This window comes from Hydra vulgaris, chromosome 13, assembly GCF_038396675.1.
Source record: "Hydra vulgaris chromosome 13, alternate assembly HydraT2T_AEP".
In the NCBI taxonomy this organism is placed as follows: Eukaryota; Metazoa; Cnidaria; class Hydrozoa; order Anthoathecata; family Hydridae; genus Hydra; species Hydra vulgaris.
The window spans coordinates 58238737-58265000 of NC_088932.1; the positions used below are offsets into that span (position 1 = coordinate 58238737).

The following is a 26264-nucleotide window of genomic DNA, read 5'->3' on the forward strand; positions in this document are numbered from 1 at the left end:
ACTGCCAAGGTCTTAAGATTCAGCCAATCAAAGTTACCACGGCATGTTTAAGAATGTTCCGTGGCTCCTGAACTTGACCATTTTTAATTTTTACTGGCTCTTTGGTGTTCTGCAATTCTTGAAATGATTCTCTTTTCAGTCTCACCAATATATATATTTCCGCCTTTGCATTTAAGTTGGTAAACTCCTGGATTTGAGTTTGGAGGAAGTTTTGTTTTGTTGTTGCATAATATGTTCTTTAAAGACGCCAGTGGTTATGCATGGGTTGATGTTGGAGTTTGGTTTTATTTAAACATTTGTTATCACATCCTTACAGTGTACTTGAAACTCCATTCATTGTGTTTGTAATACAAATATCTAAATAGTTGTTTTCTTTTTCAACAGTATATTTTATGGAGGGGTTTTGTTCAAGTAAAGTTTTAAGAAACAATTCTTGCTTTTTTTTTGAATTGAAGCAAGCATGGCTATCATCCACATTTCTTTTGTAAGTTATTGGTCGGAATGAATTAACAAAGGCTATATTAAGGGCTTTTTTTCTATGCTTAGCAAAAATGCTTCAACTATGACCACCAATAATGATAAACCAATTGGGTTTATCATTAATTGATTGGGATATCATTATCGATCAATCAATTGGTACAGATGGATATAAATTAACTGAAACCTGAATTTCATTAGAGCCTACCTTTTATTTTTTAGCATCGTTGACAAAGTTTCTTGAATTAATTAGTTGAGTTATATTTTTGTATAATGTTGGTTGGATAATTTTAACCTGATACTCAGATGTTCCATAAGGAGGTGTGTTTATATGCATTTTGAAGAAATCTAAGTTTAACTAAAACATAGGTATCCTCAAAATGCTGATTTGATTCGAGATTCGAATCCATTTGCGAATCAAAGCCTGATTCGATTCAGAATTCAATTCGATACCAAAAAGGTGATTCGCAGGGCCCTAATATATATATATATATATATATATATATATATATATATATATATATATATATATATATATATATATATATATATATATATATATATATATATATATATATATATATATATATATATATACAGCACTCAAAGTGAGGCGAGATGCGGTGGGATATATAAACCATCCCGCCACCATTTTACAAATCTCTATATGTAACAATGATTAGGCAGGATGGTATTTTTAATTTACCAAAAACCATACTGTTACTTTTTTTTCTCCACTTTGAGCACTATATATGAAGGGCTCAGTGGAAAAAGTACTTAAGTGTATTTTGAGAGTTTTGAGAAAAAGTAGGTCAAAGTTTTTAAATTGAAGCTGAAATACTTTTTATTCCTTTTACTCAACTGTAACATTTTTTTTTATATCCAGCACACACTGCTACATATCTAAACCAAGTTTTATACTTGTTTTGTAAAAAAATAATGATTTTGTGATAAATAAGATGTTTTGCACTTAGGTACTTTTTGCCCTAAATTTTTATTTTCAACCTAATTTTTAAATTTACCAGCAATGTTTTGCACCAATAAATGTTTTTGTCAATCTATAATAGTCCCCTTCTCACACCCTGTTTATTTATAATTCAAGCAGCTGTTAGTATGATGTTTAATTAATAGGTAGATAACATTTCTGTTGCCAGTGTTAAGTTCATCAGTGATCATCTGCCTATTAGTGTAGGTTACATAAGATGGAACAATCTACTGATACTTGTTATAGTTGCTATTTGAATAATACCTACTGGAAAATCATTTTATTAAAAGACTGCCTTTAAGGTAAACATCTAATGGCAAATAGTAATATTCTTTAACAATAAACACACTTTTTTTACAAGATTCTGTTTATGATTATGTCAAAATGTTTATTTCCATTCAAATTTTAAACAAAAAAGTATAAACACAAAGTGAATTTACACTATTGGTCAACAAAAATAGTAAAACAAATGTGATGTGATAATTATTTACAATCTTTATGGTAAGACTATTTACCATAATAATTATCTATACAAATTTAAATTAAATTAATGCCCTATTCAAAATCATCAGCTTGCTCATCCCTTCTGGAGACATTTCTATAGGTTTGAGGGAAGTGTAAGTTACACTCTCTGGAAGATGGACATGTGACAAAAGTGACATAATATCATTAAATTTTACTTTTTTTATTGGAAGAAAACTGTTGAATGCCAAAGGGCAATCTTTAATTGCCGATTTTAAGGTGCTCAGTGATTTTCCCCTTTTTAATAAATTTAAAGTGGAAGTGAGGGGGCCAGTCATTGAGCTTCTGCCTACAGGGTTCTTAAGCCTTTCAAATAAAATCCCTCTGAGACTGGCAATACCCTCTGGCGCTTTAATTACTTTATCCAGGCTAGATTTAAAATCTTTAACCCTTACAACAGGTCTACTGTCCATTTCCAAATTGTCTGTAAATGGATGTTCGACATACACAATTTTCCATGAACTATTAATGCTTGTTTTGGCAATAAGATTTACCAGGTCAGAAGGCTTATGAAACTTATCTGTTTTTAATTTTTTTTTTCAATCCTGCCAAAGTCTCTGTCACATGGCATTCTGCTGTGACCAGGAATAGGTACTTAATAACAACTTCACTGAGTTTAGTATTGCATAAATTTTGCAAAAAAGCAACAATGTATCGGTTCTTGTTTTGTGAAAAACAATTATCTGTGAAAATGACCAGTTTCCTTATCGACTCTGGCAATTCATCTATATAGTGTTCCAGACATGAAAGAACCTCATTGGGTCCTTTGTGAGCAAAGTTTTCGGCATAAAGGTACATCGAAGCATTTCCAGAGCAAACATCATGAATGGCAAGGTTATGCACAGCCAGCTGTCTTTTGTAGTATTCCTGACCAATCCCAGTAACAGGTAGAAGCAGGTTCTTTTGAAAATCCATAGCTATGATTTGAGTATCATCAGTAGAAAGAGCAAGATGCTTGTCCTCTCTTATCTGCTCATAGAAGGCATCCCCTTTTCTTTTGTGAACTTCATGTTCAGTTCTCAGTTTTAACACCAAATCATTGTTTATGTTGACAGTGGCAGATTTAATATCAGCATTAAATTTTTCACATGTGTCACACACATCTGTGCGTGGAAACCCAAAACTAATATTAAATTCATAGTTGAAAATATCTCTGTAGATCCATTCTTAATGATAGTTTTCATGTCTGGGTGTTGTTCCAAAAACAACCTAAACATCTCAGAAATGTTAAGGTCAGAGGTTAGGTAGATCTTTTTTCTATTGTCTGCTCGAGAATAGTGGCTTTCTCTTGCAGGAAATGAAGAAATATGTTGACGGATTGCTTGGCGAATCTCATCATTAAGTTTTTTGTGATGCCCATGCTTTCCTCTTAAGTCTTGTAGGGGTTCTTCAAAGTCAAGGACTTTTTTTTTCAGGCGTGATTCCTTAATACCGTGCAGAGCACAAAAAGCATTTTTACACACAGGTATAGGAGAGCCAGTTTCTTTTATTGTGTAGCTGTAGCTGCTACGGAATGTTTTGGGGACTGCCTGACTCTGTTTTCGTCTAATAGTGTTTTCTTCTTTTACAGAAATGCAACCCCTTAAATAAATGTTTTGTTTCTCATGTTCGGCAAGCTCATTAAATTCTTTTAAAATATTACTCTTTTCTCCATCGTTAAACTTGTCTAGGCATTTGCACCTGCAGTCCACATAGTGCTGGCTCCTTTCATCAACATCCTTTCCCACGTGGTTTTTGTGCGCATCGCCTGCAAATATAAAGTTTACATTTTACATTAGGCTACAACATAAAATGAGTGAGGTGAAGAGGGCGTAATACTAATAGTATAGATAGGCTAATACTAAATCTAGTAACTAGATCTATAAACTATAAATTTAAAAAAAATCAAATTAAGATAGGGCCTACTATTTAAAAATAGAACTGAGAACTGTTTAATTCAATAGAAATAAATAACTAAGGCTAATATACGTATAATTTAAAACAGACTAGATCTAGATTTTACATAATATTAATAATAAAGTCCTCAAATCGCCAAAATTCTGCAGTGATAACAGTACTGTGTACAGTCTGTACAGCTGAAATTATAGCATCATGCCTCATGGAAGCCGAAATTATAGCATCATGCCTCATGGCATGATTTAAAGTAAAGTGATTTTTTTTTCAAATATAAGTTAGTATACATAGCTATCTTTAATTTCATTATTTTGATTACTCAATAAACAACATACGTGAAGCTTTGGCATGCTTTATTGCAGTCTTTGACCATTTATTTGGTGTAGATTTTCTTTTTTTCCCAGTTTTGTTTTCACTTTTCTCAACTACGGTGTCAGCCATTGTTGTTGAAAGTAACAGGAAGGGTGTTACTCTTTGGTGCATTCTTTTTTTTTTCTTTTTTTGCCATTTAAAAATACACATTCCGTAATTTACTAACAAAATATAAATATAGCAGGAGCGAGAAGAAGACTAATATGTCTTATCACCAAGCCCCTTTATAAGTTCCGTAAATATAAAGTTTAATTTTAAAATAAGAAGCTTCGTTAAATTTATAAAATAAACAAATGTACAAAAGTGCTAAAATAATAAATAAAACATCTATTAATAAAAAATAAAAAAAAAGTGAAAAATTAGCTAGAAGCGCTATAGGCTTAGCAAAAAACAAAAACAAGAAAAATATATATTAGGATATAAATAAATTTAACTCAGTCTTTTTCTAAAATTAATATACTTTTCATGTATTTGATAGATAAATCATAATGTAATTTCAGAAATAGTTTTGTGGTAAATCATTCTTTATTAATAGCTGTCTTAGTTTTGTCTTAAACTCATTAAGCATTGTTAGAGTTTTAAGTTCAGTTGAAAGTATTTTATTCCATGCCTTTGGTCCTCTTATTGAAATTGAAAAATCAGTTGCTGCATAATAACTTTTGGGCTGTATATATCTGTTATTTGAATATCTAGTTAGATATTTGTTTTCCTTTATTTTGAATAACGGGTTAAATATTTTTGGAATGATACTTTTATTAATTTTGAACATAAAAATTAGGAGATGATAAATATTTATTTGGTAGATATTTAGTCTTATTGGCTGGCAGTAATTTTGTGATTGGTTGGTAACAGTTAAGAACTTTTTTCCTTAAAGATCAGCACTTAAGAACTTTTTCTTAAAAATTTTACCAAAACAGCTGATGTATAGTATTCGATTTAAGCTACTTGGGTACTTTTTCCATGGCCCAAATTTACAGGGATGGAATCAAATAATATACCGGTCTTAACTCATTTTTGAACAAATGTAACTTAAGTACTTTTTCCACTGAGCCCTTCATATATATATATATATATATATATATATATATATATATATATATATATATATATATATATATATATATATATATATATGTATATGTATATATATATATATATATATATATATATATATATATATATTATATATTAAGTATATATTAAATATATATTATATATATTAATATATATAATATATACTTAATACATATATAATATATACTATATATTAATATATATTAATATATGTATAAATATATATATATATATCTATATATATAAGTATATATTATATATATTAGGTATATATAATATACAAAGTTATATAATATATAGAATTATATATATATATATATATATTATATATGTATATATTGAATGCTGGATCTTCTTGACTCAATGCATGGGTTTTGCTTGTATCTCTAATTTTATGACTAGGCAACTCATTCTGTTATCTCCTAATGAGGGTACAGCTCTAAAACTCAGTTTTATGGTTCTGAGGCCAGCTGGTAGTCAGGTTTCCCGAACTCTGTGGTAGCTTTCAGAGAGGCTGATTCCATCAACAGCTGAAAAATATCAAAGTATTAACAGTGCCATGTTGCGCATGGATGGTGTCCCTGTTTGTACTTTTGGTGTGCATTGCTAAGGCCACATTTGGAGCCCTTTGTTATAGCTTAGGGTTTATTAAAAGTAATTAGGCAATTGCTTGGGCTATTAAACAGTATTCTGAGTACTATCTATGCTTTGAGTCAAGTTCTTTAACAAATTTAAAAATGAATAAAGTACTAAAAACTATAAAACACAAAAAACCATAATCATCATCAAGTACTCTAAACCTAACATTCACTAATATTCGTGGTCTTCGAAGTAATTTTTCTTCTATTGAGTCTTATCTCTTGCAAAGTTCACCAGACCTACTTGCTCTTTGTGAGACTAATTTGAGTTCAGCTGTTTCATCTTGCTATCTTAGTGTTGATAGTTATCTTCCTTTAATTCGTAAAGACTCCAATAGTCACATGCTTGGCCTGGGCATTTACATTTGTAAGAATTCACCCATTTTCACCTGTTTGTCGTGAAACTAGGTTTGAATCCACAGACTATTCTTTTAGGTGCTTTTGTTTAGCACCACTTCACTTTATCATCTTTCTATATGTTATATATTCTATCGCCTTTCTCTTTGTTCTATATCGCTCTCCATCTCAAGACTGCACTCTTTTTGATGTTACTTCTGATCATATTGACCAAGCCCTCTCTCTTTATCCATCAGCCTATATTGTTGTTGTCGGTGACTTATCACACTGCTCATCATGCTCATTACACTGAATGGCTTGGCTCTAGTGTCAGTGACTCTGCAGGCTTTAAAGCCCACAACTTTTGCCTTTCTCAATCCCTAACTTAAATTGTCAACTTTCCAGACAAACCGAATCATTTACCTTCTCTGCCTGACCTGTCTTGTTTTTGATCTTTGTTAGTGGTCAGTTTTTCCACATTCACCTTAGGTGCTTCTGATCACGGTTTGATCTCTCTAAAATTATTATCTCATTCTTCTTCATCATCTGATTCCCCCTATAATCGTACCTCTTACAACTACTTGAAAGCTTACTGGGACTCTTTCCGTGATTTTCTTCGTGATGGCCCTTGGGTAGAAATCTTTCGTCTTCCTGCTGACAAATGTGCTTTTTACATAACTTCGTGGATTCAAGCTGGCATGGAATCTGTTATTCCCTCTTGTCGATTCCAGGTCAAGCCTCATTCTCCTCCATGGTCTTCCTCACATTGTGCTGCTGCGATTGCCAATGGAAACTGTGACTTCCATATCTATCAGCAAAACAATTCTCCAGAAAACAGACGTCTGTTTATTACTGCTAGAAACCATTGTAAAAACGTTTTGTCGAACGCCAAAGCCCGCTATTCTCGGGTCATGAAATCTCGTATTTCATCACAAAAATTAGGCTCTCGTGACATTTTTAATAGTATCAATAATAAGGGCAAATCTGTAATTCCACCTCTCTTATATGGTTCAGACTTTGTTACCTCACCTAAAGACAAAGCTGAATTGTTTGCCAAGAACTTTTATCAATATCATCACTTGATTCCACTAGTTGCATTCTACCTGTTATAGCCAACAAACAGGTTGATCCATTGCTTGATATTTGTATCACTCCAGCTTCTGTATCTAAAGTGATTTCCTGCATAGACTCTTTTACAGCTTGTGGCCCGGACAACATACTTCTGCAAGACTATAACATACTGTTATAGTACTGCAGAAGTGTTCTCCGGAACTGTCTTCTATACTTTTACTACTATTCAACAAGTGCTTATCAGAGTCTTGTTTTCCAGTCTGCTGGAAAGTGGCATCTGTTATCCCAAAAATTCTGGAGAGCGATCTGATTCTTCTAACTACAGTCCCATTAGTCTTCTTCCTTTCATAAGCAAGGTTTTTGAATCTTTAATTAACAAACAATTTCTAATCTTGAATCTAATAACTTATTTTCTGATCATCAATATGGATTTCAATCTTCTTGTTCTACAGCTGATTTGCTAACAGTAATAACCGATAGGTTTTATTGTAGATTAGATAAAGGTGGAGAGGGTAAGGCCATTGCTCTTGACATTTCTAAAGCTTTTGATAAAATTTGGCATGCTGGTCTTCTTCATAAGCTTTCTTCTTATGGTGTATCTGGTAACATCTTTAAGATTATTGATTCCTTCCTTTCCAATTGTGGTATAAAAGTTGTCCTCAATGAACAACACTCTTCTTCATATACTGTCATTTTAGTGGTCCCTCAAGGTTTAATCCTAGGCCCTATACTCTTTTTAATTTACATTAACGATCTTTCAGATATTCTCACATCTAAGTTGGCATTGTTTGCTGATGATACTACCATATATTCTTGTCATAAGAAGCCAACACTCTCTGATCAGTCAATCATTATTGCAATAATTTAGATCTTCCTATATTTATGAAGGGTAATGTACTCGGGTAATGTTGGGTCATCTACCTTTTATCTTCTAGATTTAACTCTTACTTACCATCTTTCTTGGAAACCATATATCAAATCAATTACAAAATTAGCATCTGCTAAGGTTGCTTCTCTTTATCGTGCTCAACACTTTCTTACTCCGGATTCTATTCTTTACCTCTATAAATCTCAAATCTGGCTTTTTATGGAATACTGTTGCCATATCTTGGGCGGATCTTCTAATGATGCCCTTTCTCTTTTAGACAAGGTGCAAAAACGCATTGTAAACATAGTTGAACTGCTCTTGCAACCAACCTCCAACTATTATCATATTGTTGTAATGTTGCTTCTCTTTCTTCTTTCTGCAAATACTATAATGGGCACTGCTCTAAAGAGCTAGCGTCTCTTGTGTCACTTACTAAATATATATATGTATATATATATATGTATACATACGTATATATATATTAAGGGTAGTCATTTTGAGAGAATTTTTGAAAATAAAGTACATACCCAGCTAAAGTTGGAGTAAATGTGCAAAAACTTTGTCAAAATTTGTTTAGAGTAATCAGATGGTTGACATTGAAGTTGCTCTCAAGGCAAATTTTGTCACAAAATTTAAAAAAGGAAAAATAGGGTGTTTTCTGGGTATTTTTAGGGTGATTAAAATGAAATTGTTATTCAATTTTTTTTTTCTTAGTCATTTGTTATCTATATTTTCATTTTAAAAGAGTATGTCATCATGTTTTTTACATAATTTTGCAAATACTATTAAGATAAAAGTTATGCATTAATTGATATAAGTATTTTAAATAAGTTACAGTTTTTTAAGTCTACAGTTTCCTTTTCTTTAATTTAGAGAGTGACATCAGACATCATCTGATGATTTACTTTTTCCAACACCAAGAACTCTAAAAGTTGACTTTACTTTGTCGACAGTTAAGTCGACAAGTCTGTTCTACTTGTCATCTTCATCAATTGCTTGTTCAGAAAGATCATTCCACAATAGTTAACAGTTTGGCAAAGTTTTCTAAATTCTTTAATGAGGCTTGGGTGTGCCATTATTGGGGTGGAAGTGACAACCAGTCTCTCACTCTGATCATCTAACCCTATTAATGAAAAAATTAGACAAGAAAACTCATCAACCAAAAACGAGAGAATTTGTTACTATTTAGTTATTTTACATTATTTTTAGTTATTTTATTTTAGTTATTTATTATATACTATTTACAGTTTCAATGCCAACATTCAATTAGTTTTTCAATAAGCTGGATTTTATTTGTCACCAGTTCTTTTAAAGAAACCTCCCGTTTTAATAGTTTCCACAGGTTTTCTATAGAATTAAGATCCGGGGAATTTCCTGGCCAATCCAGCAGTGGAATTTTTTCTCTCCAAGAAACTTTTTAATGGATTTTGCCGTATGGCATGGGGCAGAATCTTGCATAAATATAAATTCGCCATCTGGAAACCATTCCGAGACTTGAGGAATGAGCTTTTGCTCCAAAACTTCTTTGTATTGGTCCTGTCTCATTGTCCTTTGGACTATGTAAAGCCTTCCCGTACCCTTACCACATATAACGGACCACACCATAATTGAAAATGGATGTTTTACTGTCTCGATAATGCAGTCTGGATTAAATTTTTCACCCAAGATCTGAAACGTAGATTCATCAGAAAAGCACACCTGAAAACAAATGTTTCAAAAAATGTTAGTCTTTCATCAATCTAAAGAAAATCGAGAAATAAAGCAGAAAATGACATGTTTAAGAAATAATTACCTTTCTCCAATCATCTGTTGTCATATTGCGGTGTTTTATAGCCCATTTCAGTCATTTATCCTTCATGGCAGGCATTAATTTTTGTTTTTTCGCAGGGCGATCACACTTAAAGCCTAACTCATCTAAGGGTCTCCTAACTGTGTGATCACTAATATTAATTCCAGCATCTTTAATCAATGTTGTGATTATTTTTCTGGGTTTCTTTTTATTCTCCAAGCAAATATTCCTGATAGTTCTCTCAGACCTTGGCGTTGTAAGGCGTTTTCCTTTACAGTTTTTACGGAGTGTGGATATAGGGTTTTCGCCGTTTTTTATTTTTGATGCTATTCTTTGCACACTCTGCCTAGAAACGCCAATTCTTCTTGAAATTTCTTGTTGAAAATAGTTAGTGTTGCTTAAAAGTGACATTATTTCACTTGCTTTACAAACATTCACATCTTTTTTTTTACCAATTATCAGAAACTTTAAAAAAATTTAAAAGACAAATAAACACACTACAAAAATATGTAAAAGAAAATTAAAAAAGTTAAAATAATGTATATTTTTTGAAAAACTACTTTCAAAGAAGTCTTTCACTTAATAAAACACTTAAAAAATTAAAATTTTGAAAAATAGTTGGTTAAAAATAACGTTTGAAGAAAGATCCTTAACACACACACAACAAGCTTCGGCACTCTACAAATGGTAACTGAACACAATTTCACGGTTTTACTTGTCAAAACATGTAAAATACAGTGTTGCTAGCAACAAAATAGTGTTACCTACACAATAATTTGTAATAATGTAGTAAATAATTATAAAAAATTGTGAATTTTACGTTTGAAAGGTGAATTAATGCTGACAATATAAACAAAAAACGTGATGGCCCTATTTCAATGGCTACCCACTGTATGATATTATTCATATCTATTCTATCTTTGCTTTTATGTTTAAAAAAAAATCGGCATTTGGAAGGAAAGCAAAGCATCAGCAATAGCTGCTTTTTTTATCCATAGAAACATTTTTATCCAAAAGTACGAAGGGAACATTTGTTGAATCAAGATACCATGTATGCTTATAAAGAGATGCTAACACAGCATCAATTGCCTCCAGGTTGGAGCAAACATTCTTCTACTCTTTTATGTGAAAGATTGAATCAAGCTCAAAAGCAAAAGATTGAATTGCTTTATGTGCTTGAAGAAATTTCCTTGCGTAAAAATATACTATAAACTCACAGATAAGTTTCAAATCTACAAGTTGATTATTATTTTCTTTTTCAAATGCCAGTTGCTTGCACAAAAGCTGAAGTTTAAGGTAGTATAAACTCTTGCCTCGCTTAATGAACAACTTCAGTTTTCTTTAATTTGAAATGTGCAGAAAGGGATAAATACTGCATGGTTGGTTCAGCTAACTTCCTTCAAAACTGGTACAGTTTTGAAAGAAGCTTCCATGGTATTCCAATCAAAAGAAGTGAGTTTATTTTTGTTGTACTCGAATTTAGGGTTTTCAAACATATGTTTGAACTTTATGAATAAAGGATTTTCAGGCCCTATGCTATTCTCTTTTATCACTGCTTTGCAGAAATGAACCATTCTAAGCTCAGTAATATGATGCTTACATGCTAGTAAAAGAAGGTATTTGTCTACCTCTCCTGCAATCCTCATAAGTAATCCTTTTCTAGAACCATTATTACTTAAAGTTGTATTAAAGCATACTCCACATACTTTTGAAATGAGATCATACTCTTCAAGTATTTTCATGATTCCTATATATATATATCTTCACCTGAAGAAGACTTTAAGGCAGGTACTCCAAAAAGTTGTGACAACCCTCAATGTTAACAAGCACAGCTAGTCTTTTATTCTTTAGCCTTTTTCCCTGATTTATTTCAAACTAAGCCTTACTTTATACAGGGGTATATGTATATATGTGTGTATATATATATATGTATATATATATATATATATATATTTGTATATATATATATATATATATATATATACATATATATATATGTATATATATATATATATACATATATATATATATATATATATATACATATATATATATATATATATATATATATATATATATATATATATATATATATATATATATATATATATATATATACACATATAAATTTCAGTTACTAAATGAAAACTCTTTTTAAATAACATAAACATACTGTATATAAATTATTGTTTAGAGGCAGAGAAAAACAAAGAAGTTATACAAACCATCAACAAATGATTTGTTTCAAAAAACATGCTTACTTACATGAATCTGTCTGTGGTAATATTTTTTTATTTGTTTTTAATTGTGTTCTTATCAAAAAAAATTTGTTTATTCATTATAAAAGTAAAATGCTCCTATTTTTCCACCAGGCTCATTACAAAACTTGTAAGTTTTGGCTAACAATCTTGTGAGCTTAGACTAAATTCCCAAGTTAAATGACATAACTTAAGTAAAGGATCGATTTTTTTTTCTTTTTGTTTTTCATTAAAGGAGTTTTTTTGATAATTTTCAAAGGTATTTTTTTGATATTTTTATCAAAGGTCTTAAATGTATATATATATATACATATATATATATATATATATATACATTTCCTTACTGTAACAGCTTAAAGCTTGCAGTGACCGGACAAAAATTTGGTTATTGATAATAATTATTGCAGTGTTTTTTGGTATTTAGTGAATTAATGAATTGTAACCCCAAGTCTTTTATTTCATGTAATTCTTGTTTATTTTTTATCTTGTTATATTTCTTATTATGTTCTCTATTCCTATTGAGCTCTTAAAAAATTGAATCCACTGCAAAGTTAGCATCAATTGAAACAAATCAAAGAAACGATTTGATAATCTCTAAAAATTTCTCAGATGAAACAGACACCATATGAAACAAGCTTATGGAGAAGACCACCATGACAAACTTTATCAAAAGCTTTAGATATGTCAAAAGCAATAACTCTAGCCTCCTCGCCTCTATCTAATGCAGTTAGATAGTTAGCCGTAGAGCATGAGGATCGAAAACCGTATTGAATATCTGACAGTAAGTTATTTGACTCATAATGTGAGAAATTTGTTAATCAAAGACTCAAAGACCTTGCTTATAACAGAAAGAAGACTGATAATTGGAGGGGTCAGAATGATCACCTGAGTTTTAGCTATGAAAATATTGAGTACAAAATCAATCTTGCTGTTATTATATGTGATGTCCTAGCTAGAGCATTTGTTAAGTGTATTACAGGACACAATGGTTATAACTAATGTGAGTGTTGTGTTCAGAAAGGAGAGTAGTGTAGCAAGATAACACTCCCACATATTTGATCAATTTTAAGGATCAATTCAGATTTATGTCATCAAAAAACATTCAGAACATCATAGTGGTCTGTTAAATTTAATTAAATAAGTGTTTATTAGTGTGTTTAATTTAATTGAGTTTAAAAAAATTAAAAATGGTGACAAAGTTTTCTTTAGACTTTATGCATGTAGTATGGTTAGTGGTAATGCGAAGACTCATCAATTTATGGTTAAGCGGCCCAAATGTTGTAAATTGCTCATGACATTTCGGCATCTGTTATCCCTATTAATGCTCATGACATTTCGGCATCTGTTATCCCTATTAAAGGCTATTGCTCATGACATTTCGGCATCTGGTATCCCTATTTTCAAAGATTCTGGAGAGCGATCTGATTCGTCTAACTTTTCAAATTTGCTAAGTTAACTTTTTTTCTGTTATGTTGTGTTTATAGTAAAACAATAATCATTTATAAATTATGTAGATTTGTAAATATAACATTGTTTGTGTAACATTTGTTAAATGATGTACCTTATAATATATCTTTGTTGACTTTAAAAAACAAATTGTTAAACAATCTTGTTCTTGAACATGCAACATAGAGTTGGTCATACAAGAATTTTCAACCAACTTTGTTAAAGTTTGGCTTTGACATTTATTTATTGCCATTTCTAATCTAACATTGCTAATCTAACATTGCTAATCTAACATTGCTAATCTTACAGAAAATTGAGGATTTTTTATTATTTAAGAGCATTTTATACACACTTCAACAATTTCAGCTGATTTCCCTCTTTTTACAACTGGAAGTATTTGGTGAAAAATACTGGAAGTATTTTACAAAAGAGTAACTTTTTCATCAAAAGGAAACTTGTTATCGCAAACATCTTGTAAAAGGTTGAATAAACCATGTTATGTGCATCCTTTATTTAAATGAGTTGCAACTATGCCTCTCCACACAGCTGTAGCAATTAAATGTCTGCTGCAGATTTCAGCAATTAAAGTTTTATTTAAATGTTGTACCACACACAGCAGGACCATCCTTAAAAATCAATGTGGACTGTTTTATTTTCATTATTAGGTTTTTTATCTAATGTAGCAAAGATTGCAACAGCAACATGACAATTGTGATTGTTGATTGTCATTTAATTAATAATGGTCTCAATTTGCTTCATTAATAAACATCTGATTGTCTTTGTTATCATTTTCTTTATCTAAAATTTTTTAAATATTTCTTAAATAAAACTTGGCACACATGCACCAAATAAATACGTTAACTAACAGAAAAGAAAAGGAAACTATTCAAAATAACAGCTTAAGCAGAATCAGAAAAAAATAAGAAATAATAGTTTAAGGTTGGCAATTTATTGTTGACTTACATTATTTTACAATTTATTGCCGACTTATAATTTATCTTTAACTATTTTTAGTTTGCATCAGGTCAGCACAAAAATTTCAACATAACAACATAGAAACAAGGTTTTTAAAAAATTGACACTTTTAGGTTGACATTATCTAAAAGTAAATACTATTAAGTGCACTTAGGTAAATACTTTTGTTGAATTTAACCATAAATATTATGCAAATTGTTATACTATAACATTTTAAACAGTTATCACATTTGTTTTATTGAATATCATCGTATCTTTATCATCATTCTTCTTCATCATCAGAATCCCCTTATCATTGTACCTCTTACAACTACCTTGAAGTTGACTGGGACTCTTTACGTGATTTTCTCTTCGTGATGGCCCTTGCGTCGAAATATTTCGTCTTCCTGCTGACAAATGTGCTTCTTATGTAACTTCTGGGATTCAGGCTGGCATGGAATCTTTTGTTCCCTCTTGACGATTCCAAGTCAAGTCTCACTCTTCTCCATAGTTTTTCTCTCATTGTGCTGCTGCAATTTCCTATTGTAACCATTACTTTTATATCTATCTGCAAAACAATTTTCTAGAAAACAGTTTTAATGAATCTTTTACAAATATTCGTGGTAATAAAGCAACCTTCCATCAGTTGAATCTTACCTCTTGCAAAATTCACCAGGCTTGCTTGCTCTTAGAGAGACTAATTTAAATTCTGCTATTCTTTTTTTCCGATCTCAGTGTTGATGGGTACTAACTTTTGATTCGAAAAGACTCCAGTAGTCACATGCTTGGCTTGGGGATATACACACACATCAATTCACTTATTTGTCTTGAAATCAGGTTCAAATCCTTTGACCATTCTTTTATGTGCTTCTGCATAGCACCTCTTCACTCTATCACCTTTTTCTTTGTTCTTTATCGTTTTCCTTCTTCCTAAGACTGCACTCTTTTAGATATAATTTCTGATCAAATTGACCATGCCCTCTCTCTTTACCCCTCTGCCAATATTGTTGTTATTGGTGACTTTAATGCTCATCACACTGAATGGTTTGGCTCTAATGCCACTGACTCTACCACTCTAATGTCTGCTGGCACTAAAGCCTGTAACTTCTGCATTTCTCAATCTCTTACTTAGATAATTAACTTTGTGACTTGTTTTCCTGACAACCCTAATCATTTACCTTCAATCCTTGATTTATGTCTGGTCTCTGACCCTAGCTTGTGTTCAGTTTCTCCTTTTTCTCCCTTAGGTGGTTCTGACCATGCAATGATCTCTTTAAATCTTTCATCTCGTACTTCATTTTCGGACTCACCCTATGTGACGGTCCTGGATTATGGTAACCCCTCTTGTGCAGATGCTGTATCTAATCGTAATCATTTTTTTCATCTTTTTCAAAAGACCAACTATCTTGAGAACAAACAGCTATTTATTATTGCAAGAAATCTATGCAAAAAGGTGCTGTCAGATGCTAATCTCCATTATTCTCAATTCACTAAATCTTGTATTTTATCTCAGAAGTTAGGCTCTAGAGACTTTTGCAAAATCTTCAATGGCGTTGTTAACAAAGGAAGGTCTAACATTACGTCTCTCAATCATGGGACTGATCTTATTACCTCTCCCAAGGATCAGGCTAAACAATTTGCAAAGCACTTCTCTTCTAGTACAACTCTTGAATCTTATGGCCATTTTCTTCCTTCCATTCCCAATTAAACAGGTTAACCCATTGTTAGACATTCAAATCACTCCAGCTTCCATTGCTAAAGTCATATCTTGATTAAACTCTTCTACGGGTTGTGGTCCAGACAACATTCCTGTCAAATTCTTACAAAATTGTTCTCCAGAATTCTCTCTTAAATTTTCTCTAAACTATTTATTAAGTGCTTGGCTGAGTTTTGTTTTCCTGCCTGCTGGAAAATGGCATCTATTGTTCCAATTTTTAAAAACTCTGGTGAACATTTTGACCCCTTCAAACTTTGTTGAAACTGCTGTGACTTGTTTCAACAAAGTTTGGCATGTTGGTCTTCTCCATAAGCTTATTTCATATGGTGTATCTGGGAAAGTTTTTAAGATAATCAAATTGTTTCTTTCTAACCACTTTATTAAAGTCATCCTCGAAGGCCAATTCTCTTCTTTATTTCCAGCAACTAACTGGGGTACCTTAAGGTTCTATCCTTGGTCCTATTTTGTTTCTTATCTACATTAATGATCTTCCCAACAACCTTACATCTAAAGTAGCTCTTTTTGCTGATGACTCAACTTTATATTCTTGTCTTGACAAAAAGTCTTTTCTTTTGATTGCTTAGAACAGGCTACCAATCTTGAATCTGATCTCGCTTCTGTAACAGGTTGGGGCTCACAGTGGCTTGTAAATTTTAACTGCAGCAAAAACTCAGATATTTACTGCAAACAACTATAGCAGTATTGTCGACATATTGATGAATGGAAACCCTCTCACCGAGTCCTCTTCTTTATGTCTTCTAGAATTATCATTTACTACTGACCTTTCATGGAAACCATATATACAATTGATTGTTAAATTCACATCTGCTAAGGTTGCCTCTCTTTATTGTGCTCATCATTTTCTCTCTCCTGATTCCATTCTCTACCTTTACAAATCTATGATTTGTACCTGTATGGAATACTGTTGTCATATTTGGGCTGGTTCTTCTAATGATGCTCTTTCTCTTCAAGACAAGGTCCAAAAATGCATTGTAAATGTAGTTGGACCTGTTCTATCTGCTAAACTTGAACCTTCTTTCCTTAACTATCATGGTTGTTGCTCAGAGGAACTATCATCTTTAGTTCCATCAAATAAAACTCATTCTCTCTCAACTTGCCATTCATCAAAGTCTCATTCTTATACTGTATATGTTCTTCATCATTCAGCTTAGTCTCATTCATTTACTGTATCTGTTCATACATGCTCCAAAAACTTTTAATCGTCTATCTTTTCCCCCGCATTTCAACCCTTTGGAACTTTCTCCCATCTTCATGTTTTCCTGACTCATACAACTTTCAACTCTCTTAATCTTCTATTAATTGTTTCCTTGCTCTATAACTCTATTCTTTTTTTCTAGTAACTCCCAACTTAATAGTGGTTGCTTGCAGCCTTGTTGGGAATGAATCAAAATAGGAAAAAAAAAATGAAAAGAAAATGTTAAATAAAATAGATAATTATTTTGTTTAATATATATTAAATAAAAAACCCTGTTAAATGGGTCTTAGAATTACTATTTTTACCTCCCAAAATGAATTCTTGGTTCATCAACTCATGGTTGACCGGTTAAAAAAAATCAGAGTATTGAAAAACATGATTTGACAAATAATCAGGATGTAATTTGAAAAATCCATACGTATTGGAATTTGTGGCAAAAATTTGTTTTTTTCTTGTCATTCAATCTTTACATTTAATTTTCTTGTATCTTTCCCACCATTTGTGAAATCATTGCATTGAATAAATTATTTTTAAATAAATTTAAAGTTATTAATAGCATGTTTGCACTTTTTTTTTTTTATTAATCTATTGAAGCATATATTTGAAAAAATAGTCTTAGTAAAAACATTGTTTTATGTAACAACTGACTGTTATAGAAGCATTTCACAAAACAGAATTTTTTAGTATTAAGAATTCAGTTTAAACTTAATATAAAATAAAATTTTTATATAAAAGTTTTATATTTGAAAAAAATAAATCAAAATTAAATTACTTGGATGGTATATTCCTTATAAATATATATAAATATAAATCCTATATAAATCCAAATATTACTTAAAGAGTAGTTTTATGATTTTTCAAACTAACTGGTTACTAACCTTAATGGTTCACAATAACCTTAATAAAGTTCTAACAATTCTAAAACAACCTTTCCTTAATGGTATGGTTTTAACAATTTTAAAAAGGTATGGCACAACCCAATGTCATTTTAACAAACTATTCTGCTTCAGCATGGTTGTATGATGATAATTTAAAAATATAAATGCGTATATATATATGTATATATATATATATATATATATATATATATATATATATATATATATATATATATATATATATATATATATATATATATATATATATATATGTATACACTGTGTTTCACCATCAGTATGTTCATCAGGAAGAATCTTCCTAATGAACCTACTGATGGTGAAACACCGTGTTGAAGAAATCAAAAATTAGATAAGTGTTTTTACTAATTTATTATTGCTCTGTTCTTTTAGAACATTGGGCACTCTGTTTGTAGAATACACTAACATAATTTATATATGTATATATATATATATATATATATATATATATATATATATATATATATATATATATATATATATATATATATATATATATATATGCAGGTATATTTTAAAATCATATCTATTATTATTACTTATTACTCAGATCTATCATAAGATTTTGCTTCAGCAATGCAGTAACTATCTAAGAAGTTTTTGATTTGTGGTTTTTTCAATATTTGTTTTGAAGAACTTTTATTTTGAAAAAAGAAAAAAAAAATTGAAAATAGTACCTTTGTGTGCTTAATACAAGGGAGGCAATAAAAGGGTGGATGGTAATTTCAGTTCAAATCTAATAAATGGAGGGAGGGGGCCCTAATATATAAGTGTGGGTGGGAAATTTTTACGGAACACATGTAAAACAATTTAGTTCTAGTGTAGCTTGCGGCCAAATACACATTTTTGAACAGCTCTATAATCATAATTTTATAGAATTTAATATTTAAGAATTATACTAAGGCGAGAAATAAACGAAAACCTAATTTTTTACAAATCAATATTTACAAGATTTTTTAAAGGTCGATGATTTTTAAAGCCTGATTGCAACAAAAGTTTTTATTCTTATCAGTGGATGATAAATATATTTTCTGTTTTTTTTTTTCCTAGTTTTAAGATGCTTTTTTTTTGTTGTTGATAATAATTAAAAATTAATAAATGTCTAAATAAGCTTGGGAAAAAATTTATGTATAATAATAAACGTTCTGCTTGTGTATTTAGCACATAAGAGTTGAAGATTAAAACATAAACTTTTTTTTATATAGTTAACAAAACAGTTTATTTGGTTCAAAACCTTATTTGAAAAAAAAACTAAAAAAACTAAAAAAACTAAAAAGCTATGAGAGAACAAAATATAATAATAAAAAAAAAATGATCTGAAATGAAAAAATTAGTTGAATAAAATATATAGAGTATCTAATAACTTAAGAAGTCTGTTTATAATAATAACATAAGAATAAAATAATGAATTAATGCAGAGAAATGATTAATATTCAAAAAATAACTATAATGCAAAAATAAACTAAATGTGTCTTGCATATAAATTTTTGAATTATTTAAAGTTTATATTAAAACAAAATGTCAAATATTTTTTAATAATTCTGTTAAATTACAGATATTGCAGAAGAAAAGATTTTGTCATGCATTATCATTAAAGGATGTCTTAATGGGATATATAATTAAGGTTTGAAGAGTTAAGGTAAACTAGTACCCTGTTTTCTTAATGGTATGAAGAGTTTTAACCACAATCATTACACTTGTAAAATTATTTATTTTTACACCTTTTTTTTTCTTTGTAATATACTGAGATTTGTACCAGCATTTATTAAAACCTTGTATATATTTACTCTATTTAATTTTTATATATGTATATATTTTTTTATTTTTTTGAACTTTTTGTATAATTATTTTGATAAAAATACTAAATAAATTATTTTATTGTTTTCCCGTGTTATTTATGTGTTACTTTTTTAGTTATCATTTTTTATTTAACATGTTTCCAATAATTTATCGAGAGAAAAAATGAGAACTCATGAAATTTCGTCCAAACCACCCAAATGTGAAAACAATTATGTTAAACTTAAAATAATATATACATATACATATTTAAATATATATATATATATATATATATATATATATATATATATATATATATATATATATATATATATATATGTATATATATATATCTATATATATATATATGTAAATATATAACATATATATATATATATCATATATATAAACATATATATATGTTTATATATATGGATTACTGTTTGTGGTAGGGTTTTTCTCCGGGACACAAAACGGTTTGTGAATATTTCTCTCCCTGCATGCATTCCAGTACTTGTCGCTGTCTCAGTCATTAAATATGGTCTCGCGTAATGTACTTAGATTATAATGGGCAACTATAGACAATATGGGATAATATGTATTGACCCACTTTGTAGTGTTTTGTACTTTGTTAAATTTAAATCTATTTAGTATTGCTAATTTTTATGAGTAAATTATAACTTAAATCAATGTTGCCATCATCTGCCTGGTGTGTTTCAAATTGATAGGTATTTTAAAGCATCGTAGAGAAGTTTAAACTGGTGATCCCTGGTTTTCCTAACCTCAGGGCTGCCTTGATGTTATTATCACAGTCCTCCTATTTTGGGCATTCCATCTCTCCTGGGCTATTGCAGCTGGCTTTAAAAAGAATGGCCTTGGGTTTGAATTATGGGTTGACACTTTCTAGGTATCCTTAAAAGCAAAAAATGTTTGTTGTCTGAGCTGCACAATGGTGCTTTGGTAGAATGATATCATCATTGCAACTTTCTAGAATTTCCTCTTACTAGAAATAGTAAACGACCGGGGCTGGTATTTGACTGTGGCCTAGGCCGGTTCTACGGACGGGACTGCATAAACATTTGTGCATTTTGACTTATTTTTATATATCATATCACTATGCACCAATATTTATACAGCCCCAGCCATAAACCTGGCTTTGGCCCAGGTCAAATACCAGTCTTGGTTGTTTACTAACTAACAAGTTGACTAGCTCAGAATCAACTGTTTTTCCAACTTGTTGAAAAAAAACTGGTTGAAGACACTAACATAGTTTGATTTACTGTCTGTAGTTATTGCATCAACTTGAGTATTAAAAAAATAAAATACCAAATTTCAATTAAATATAACACTTCTTAAACTTGCAAAGTATATTCTGAATAAGAAACAGTTATCAAAGTTTTAAATCGAATTGCACACAACTAAGATTCTTTTGATAACAAAAGAAAATTTTGATATTATAAAAAATTCTTTTTCCTTTCACTTTATTTTCAGTAAATGAAAAGGTCTGTAGTATAAACAATTTCAAATAATAAATTTCTAAATTAAAATGGTAGCAGAATAGTGCTTCAGATTTTTTTTTGTAGCGACCTCAATTCGCTAACAAATTTTTTAGTAAAAGCACTTTGTAACTCCGCTACCAAATGAAAAGTCTGCATGTAGCTGAGTTTCAAAATAGCTGACCAAGTGACGCTACAGCCCAACTCTGATATATATAATTGTTTAGACAACATCTCTGACATCACATTGAAATAGCCAAGTGCTAAAGTACATACATCAGCTATCTTATAGCCTGCTGCCACAAAGGAGTGCCGCTACATCAACTGAGAATTCCGCGTGAGGCAGCAAGCTTTTCTTTCATTATTATTTGTTTTTTCTTTTTCTAAAACTACTGTATACTATAAAGGTATAGTAAATGAAAGGTCAGTAGTAAACGATAGTCCGAGAAGACGTAAAGAAGGGGACTCAGTGAGAGAGTTGCCATTCATTAATATAGGAATGTCAACAGTATTGCGATAGTTGTTTGCAGTAAGTTTTGTTGGAGTTAAAATTTACAAGCCCCTGCAAGCCCTAATCTGTTACAGAAGTGAAATCATATTCAAGATTGGCTGCCTGTTCTAAGAAATCAAAAAGAGAAGACTTTTTGTCAAGACAGGAGTATAAAGTTGAGTCATCAGCAAAAAGAGCTACTTTAGATGTAAGGTTGTCGGTAAGATCAATAATGTAGATAAGAAACAAAACAGGACCAAAGATAGAACCTTAAGGTACCCCAGAAGTTACTGGAAATGAAGAAAAGTGATGGTCTTCAAGGATGAATTTTAGTGGTTTTACATTGGTTTAGAAAGAAACCAACTAAATGACTTTAAGTGGTTAGAAAGAAGCGATTTAATAATCTCAAAAACTTTCCCAGATACACCATCCAGAAACAAGCTTATGGAGAAGACCAGCATGTCAAATGCTTTGTTGAAAGCTTTAGATATGTCATATATCTAAAGCTTTCAATAAAGTAAAAAAAAAAAAAATACATATATGACATATTTAAGCTTTAAATATGTCATATATGTATTTAGCCCTAGCCTCTCCACCTCCATCTAATCCACGGTAAAGTCTTTCAGTCACAGCAGTTAGCAACTATGCCAAAGAGCAAGAGGATTGATAAACTGTATTGATTGTCTGACAGTAAGTTATTTGACTCAAAATTGGATGTGAGAAATTTGTTGAACAATGACTCAAAGACCTTGCTAATAACAGAAAGAAGACTGATTGGATGATAATTAGAGGGGTCAGAATGTTCACCAGAGTTTTTGAAAATTGGAACAACAGATACCATTTTTAAAATCAGTCCCATAAATGAGAGATGAAATGTTAAACCTACCCTTGTTAATGATGCTATTGAAGGTTTTCCAAAAGTCTTTAGAGCCTAACTTCTGAGATAAGATACAAGATTTAGTGAACTGAGAATAATGGAACTTAGACAGCACCTTTTTATGTCGATTTCTTGCAATAATAAATAGCCATTTCTTCTCAAGAGAGTTGTTCTTTTGAAAAAGATGAAAAAATGATTACGATGAGATATAGCAGCTGTACAAGAAGGTGAATATCATGGCGTTGAATGAAGCTTGACTTCCAATGAGGCTTCAGTACATATTGGTTGGGCCCAAAACTTTCCGTTTAGATATAATTAGCAGTGGCTCAAAAAATTCAAATTAATTCTAAATTTTTTTATAATAAAGTTTATTTTATCCTTTAAAGTTTTTTTATCACTTTGTACAGAATTCAAAGAATGTTTAGAAAGTAAATATTTTTTGAGATTAGGTGCCATTATGGTTTCAGTGACTTTTTTTTTTAATGCTGTTGCTCCATTTATGCTTAAACTCTTTGACATCTTTTGCTGATTTGTTGCTTTTCAACAACGTTTGTTTTACAAGTGTATAGTAACACTTGATTATGTGCTGCTCAGAACAATTTGGAGAATTTGCTTCTTTCAGGATGATTGTGATGCTATTTTTATTTTACAACTCCATTGTCTTCTTGGAGTTGTGGATTGCTGCCAAATCTGGCTAAAAGATGACAGGTTTGCTGTGTTTGTTAATAAATGGCAAAAGATGTTTCAAAATGGAAGTCAAAGTCTTTTGAGTTATAAATGAAGCACTATTGAATGGAGTGCTCTTAAGGCCACAAAAGGAAATCCCTTCCCACACAAGGATCTTCAGAACAAACATTTTTATTTCTGAATATACTCAAATTTGTTACTGACATAGATACTGTTTTCCTGATAATAGTATTGATAGCCAGGCAACTTTGAGAAATCTTTTTTGTAATATGTTTTGTCATCCTCAATAATTCATAAATTTTCTTAGTTGAAATGTTTGACAAGCTTCCATATGCAGCAAATTGATTTTAATTGTCCATCGATTAACAGTTTTGGAATTTTTTTCTTGGTGTAAGCTCTTGCTCTTGAGTGCTTTTCTGAAAAGGAAATGGCTGCATTTAAACTTTTTGTTGAGATCTCTTTGGGGGATTCATGGATCTCTTGTGATGAGGTGATTGTAATTGATGGGATGATATCCTATTCACTTTGTTTTTGTCAACAAAACCTTTTACTCATCCACCGCCTCTTTTGCTTTCAATAGAATGAGTCTCTATTTTTGAATATGAGTTGGTTGACTTTTGAAGGAAAATTTGCAACATATTTTTTCAATTTTTTAATTGCTTATTAATCTTGAACTGATAAACTGATAGTAAAATACCAATACAATTAAATATATGTATACAAAATGTCTTTTTAAAAAAAATTAGGAATTCATTGAGTTTTTGAGAATTAATTTCTCGAGCTATTGCTGGCTATCTCACAAGAAATTTTTTGGGTATTAAAGTTTAAAGAGTGCAGAGTTTAATAGGACATCGCTGAACTAAATCTGCTAAAGTAAATTTATGTATATAATGTAAATATAGGAAAATATGATGCACTTGTGGTCTTTTTAGTATTACTTAAGTTAATGGTCAGTGGTTAATGGCTGAGGACAAATAACTTTAACACCAACAAGTTAAAAAATGATGGTGTACCACTCAACAGGTGAAGTTGCAGATAAATAAACTATTCACCCTTGAATTAGACAAAACTTCCTGCTAAATCAATCTCAACATCAAAATTAAAATGTTACAATCATGTATCTAGTGCAAGTGAGTCTGCAGATTGTGAATTTGAAGAAGATGATATTACTTATAAAGATGATGTTACAACAAGAGTTAGGTGACATCCAACTGATTTGGTGACATCTACAGGAGTATCAATAAATAAATCTGCAAGTCACATGATGGTGCCAACCCTTTAACAGTTTAGAAGTTGGTGCTAACTTTTTGGCTGAATTGTTTAAGATATAACATTGAGGAAAATATCAGGTTGTAGTACTTAAGAATAAGAAAACTGCAAAGATAAGTTCAAAAGGGGGCAAGCCTAAAGCCTAAAAAATGATGTCACAACAAGAATCACACAAAAAAAAAGATTTATGTTGCTATTTATGCATGTTGGAGTTGAAGAACCATTCTAGCCATTCTTGCATTAATTCTCAAAAAAAAGTTTGGAGAAGCAGAAGAATTACAGATAAGTATTGCAGACAATAATGCATGCAACATGTGGAAAATGTATTTATTGTTTTTGACTTTTTCTAAAAAAATATCAAAATGTTTCTTTTTTTATATGCTAAATTTCATCAAACTTTTTAACAAGGGTTGTAACATTTTTCATGTTATAATCTTATAAGCTATAGTAGTTCCCTTATTTTGCTCTATAACCTTAGTGTATATATATTGACTGAGAGTTTTTATTTGAACTTTTAATTAAAAGAAAAAGAGGTAAAAGTATATATATAGCCTGCTATATATATACTTATATAGTATATATAATATGGCAGTATATATAATACTGCCTGCTTAGCTAAGAAATATGATGTCACACTGAAAAAGAGAGCTAGGGGAAAATTCAAGTGAGTGTTACTCTATCAACGAAGGGTTTCAGTTTGGTCAGCAATCATTTTTTTTTTAATCGTTCTTCATTTTTTTTTTTTTTTTTTTGTTTGTGGGCACACATATATGTATCTATACAATAAAGCTGATATATAAATTTTTTTTTGATAGTTTAACATTTGTATTTCCACACTTGCGTTGTCAGAGGGTTTTCATAATTTCATTTATAATATAAATAAATTTTAAATTATAAATGGTACTACTATTTTGTTGGTAGTTAAACCTTTAGTTTAAGCTTATTTTGCCTTGTTTAAAAAATTGACTTTAACTAAAATAACTCATGTGATATGTACTACCTCTATTTAAGTACCCTGTTTCCTACATTTACTTTGCTACCACCCCTAGCCGGATCATTTAGGAGGCAGCTTACCACCAAAAGACCCCATCCAAAGTTTACAAACTTGTCTTATGCTTAGCCACAAATAAGTT

General features: G+C 30.5%; 1 protein-coding gene across 3 annotated transcripts in view; it reads left to right on the plus strand.

The window, feature by feature from the left end:
* Window positions 1-20414, plus strand: part of LOC101236042 (sorting nexin-24) — a 56435-nt gene extending 36021 nt beyond the window's left edge. For 2 of the 3 annotated variants that reach the window (XM_065815019.1, XM_065815021.1), the window contains exons 5-6: window positions 12220-12305; window positions 20089-20414. In XM_065815019.1, coding sequence (XP_065671091.1) covers window positions 12220-12305; window positions 20089-20156 — 154 coding nt within the window. In that variant the 3' untranslated portion in view covers window positions 20157-20414. The remainder of the gene's footprint in view (window positions 1-12219; window positions 12306-20088) is intronic. The other variant, XR_010642873.1, reaches the window with a different exon arrangement.
* Window positions 20415-26264: the final 5850 nt, after the last annotated feature.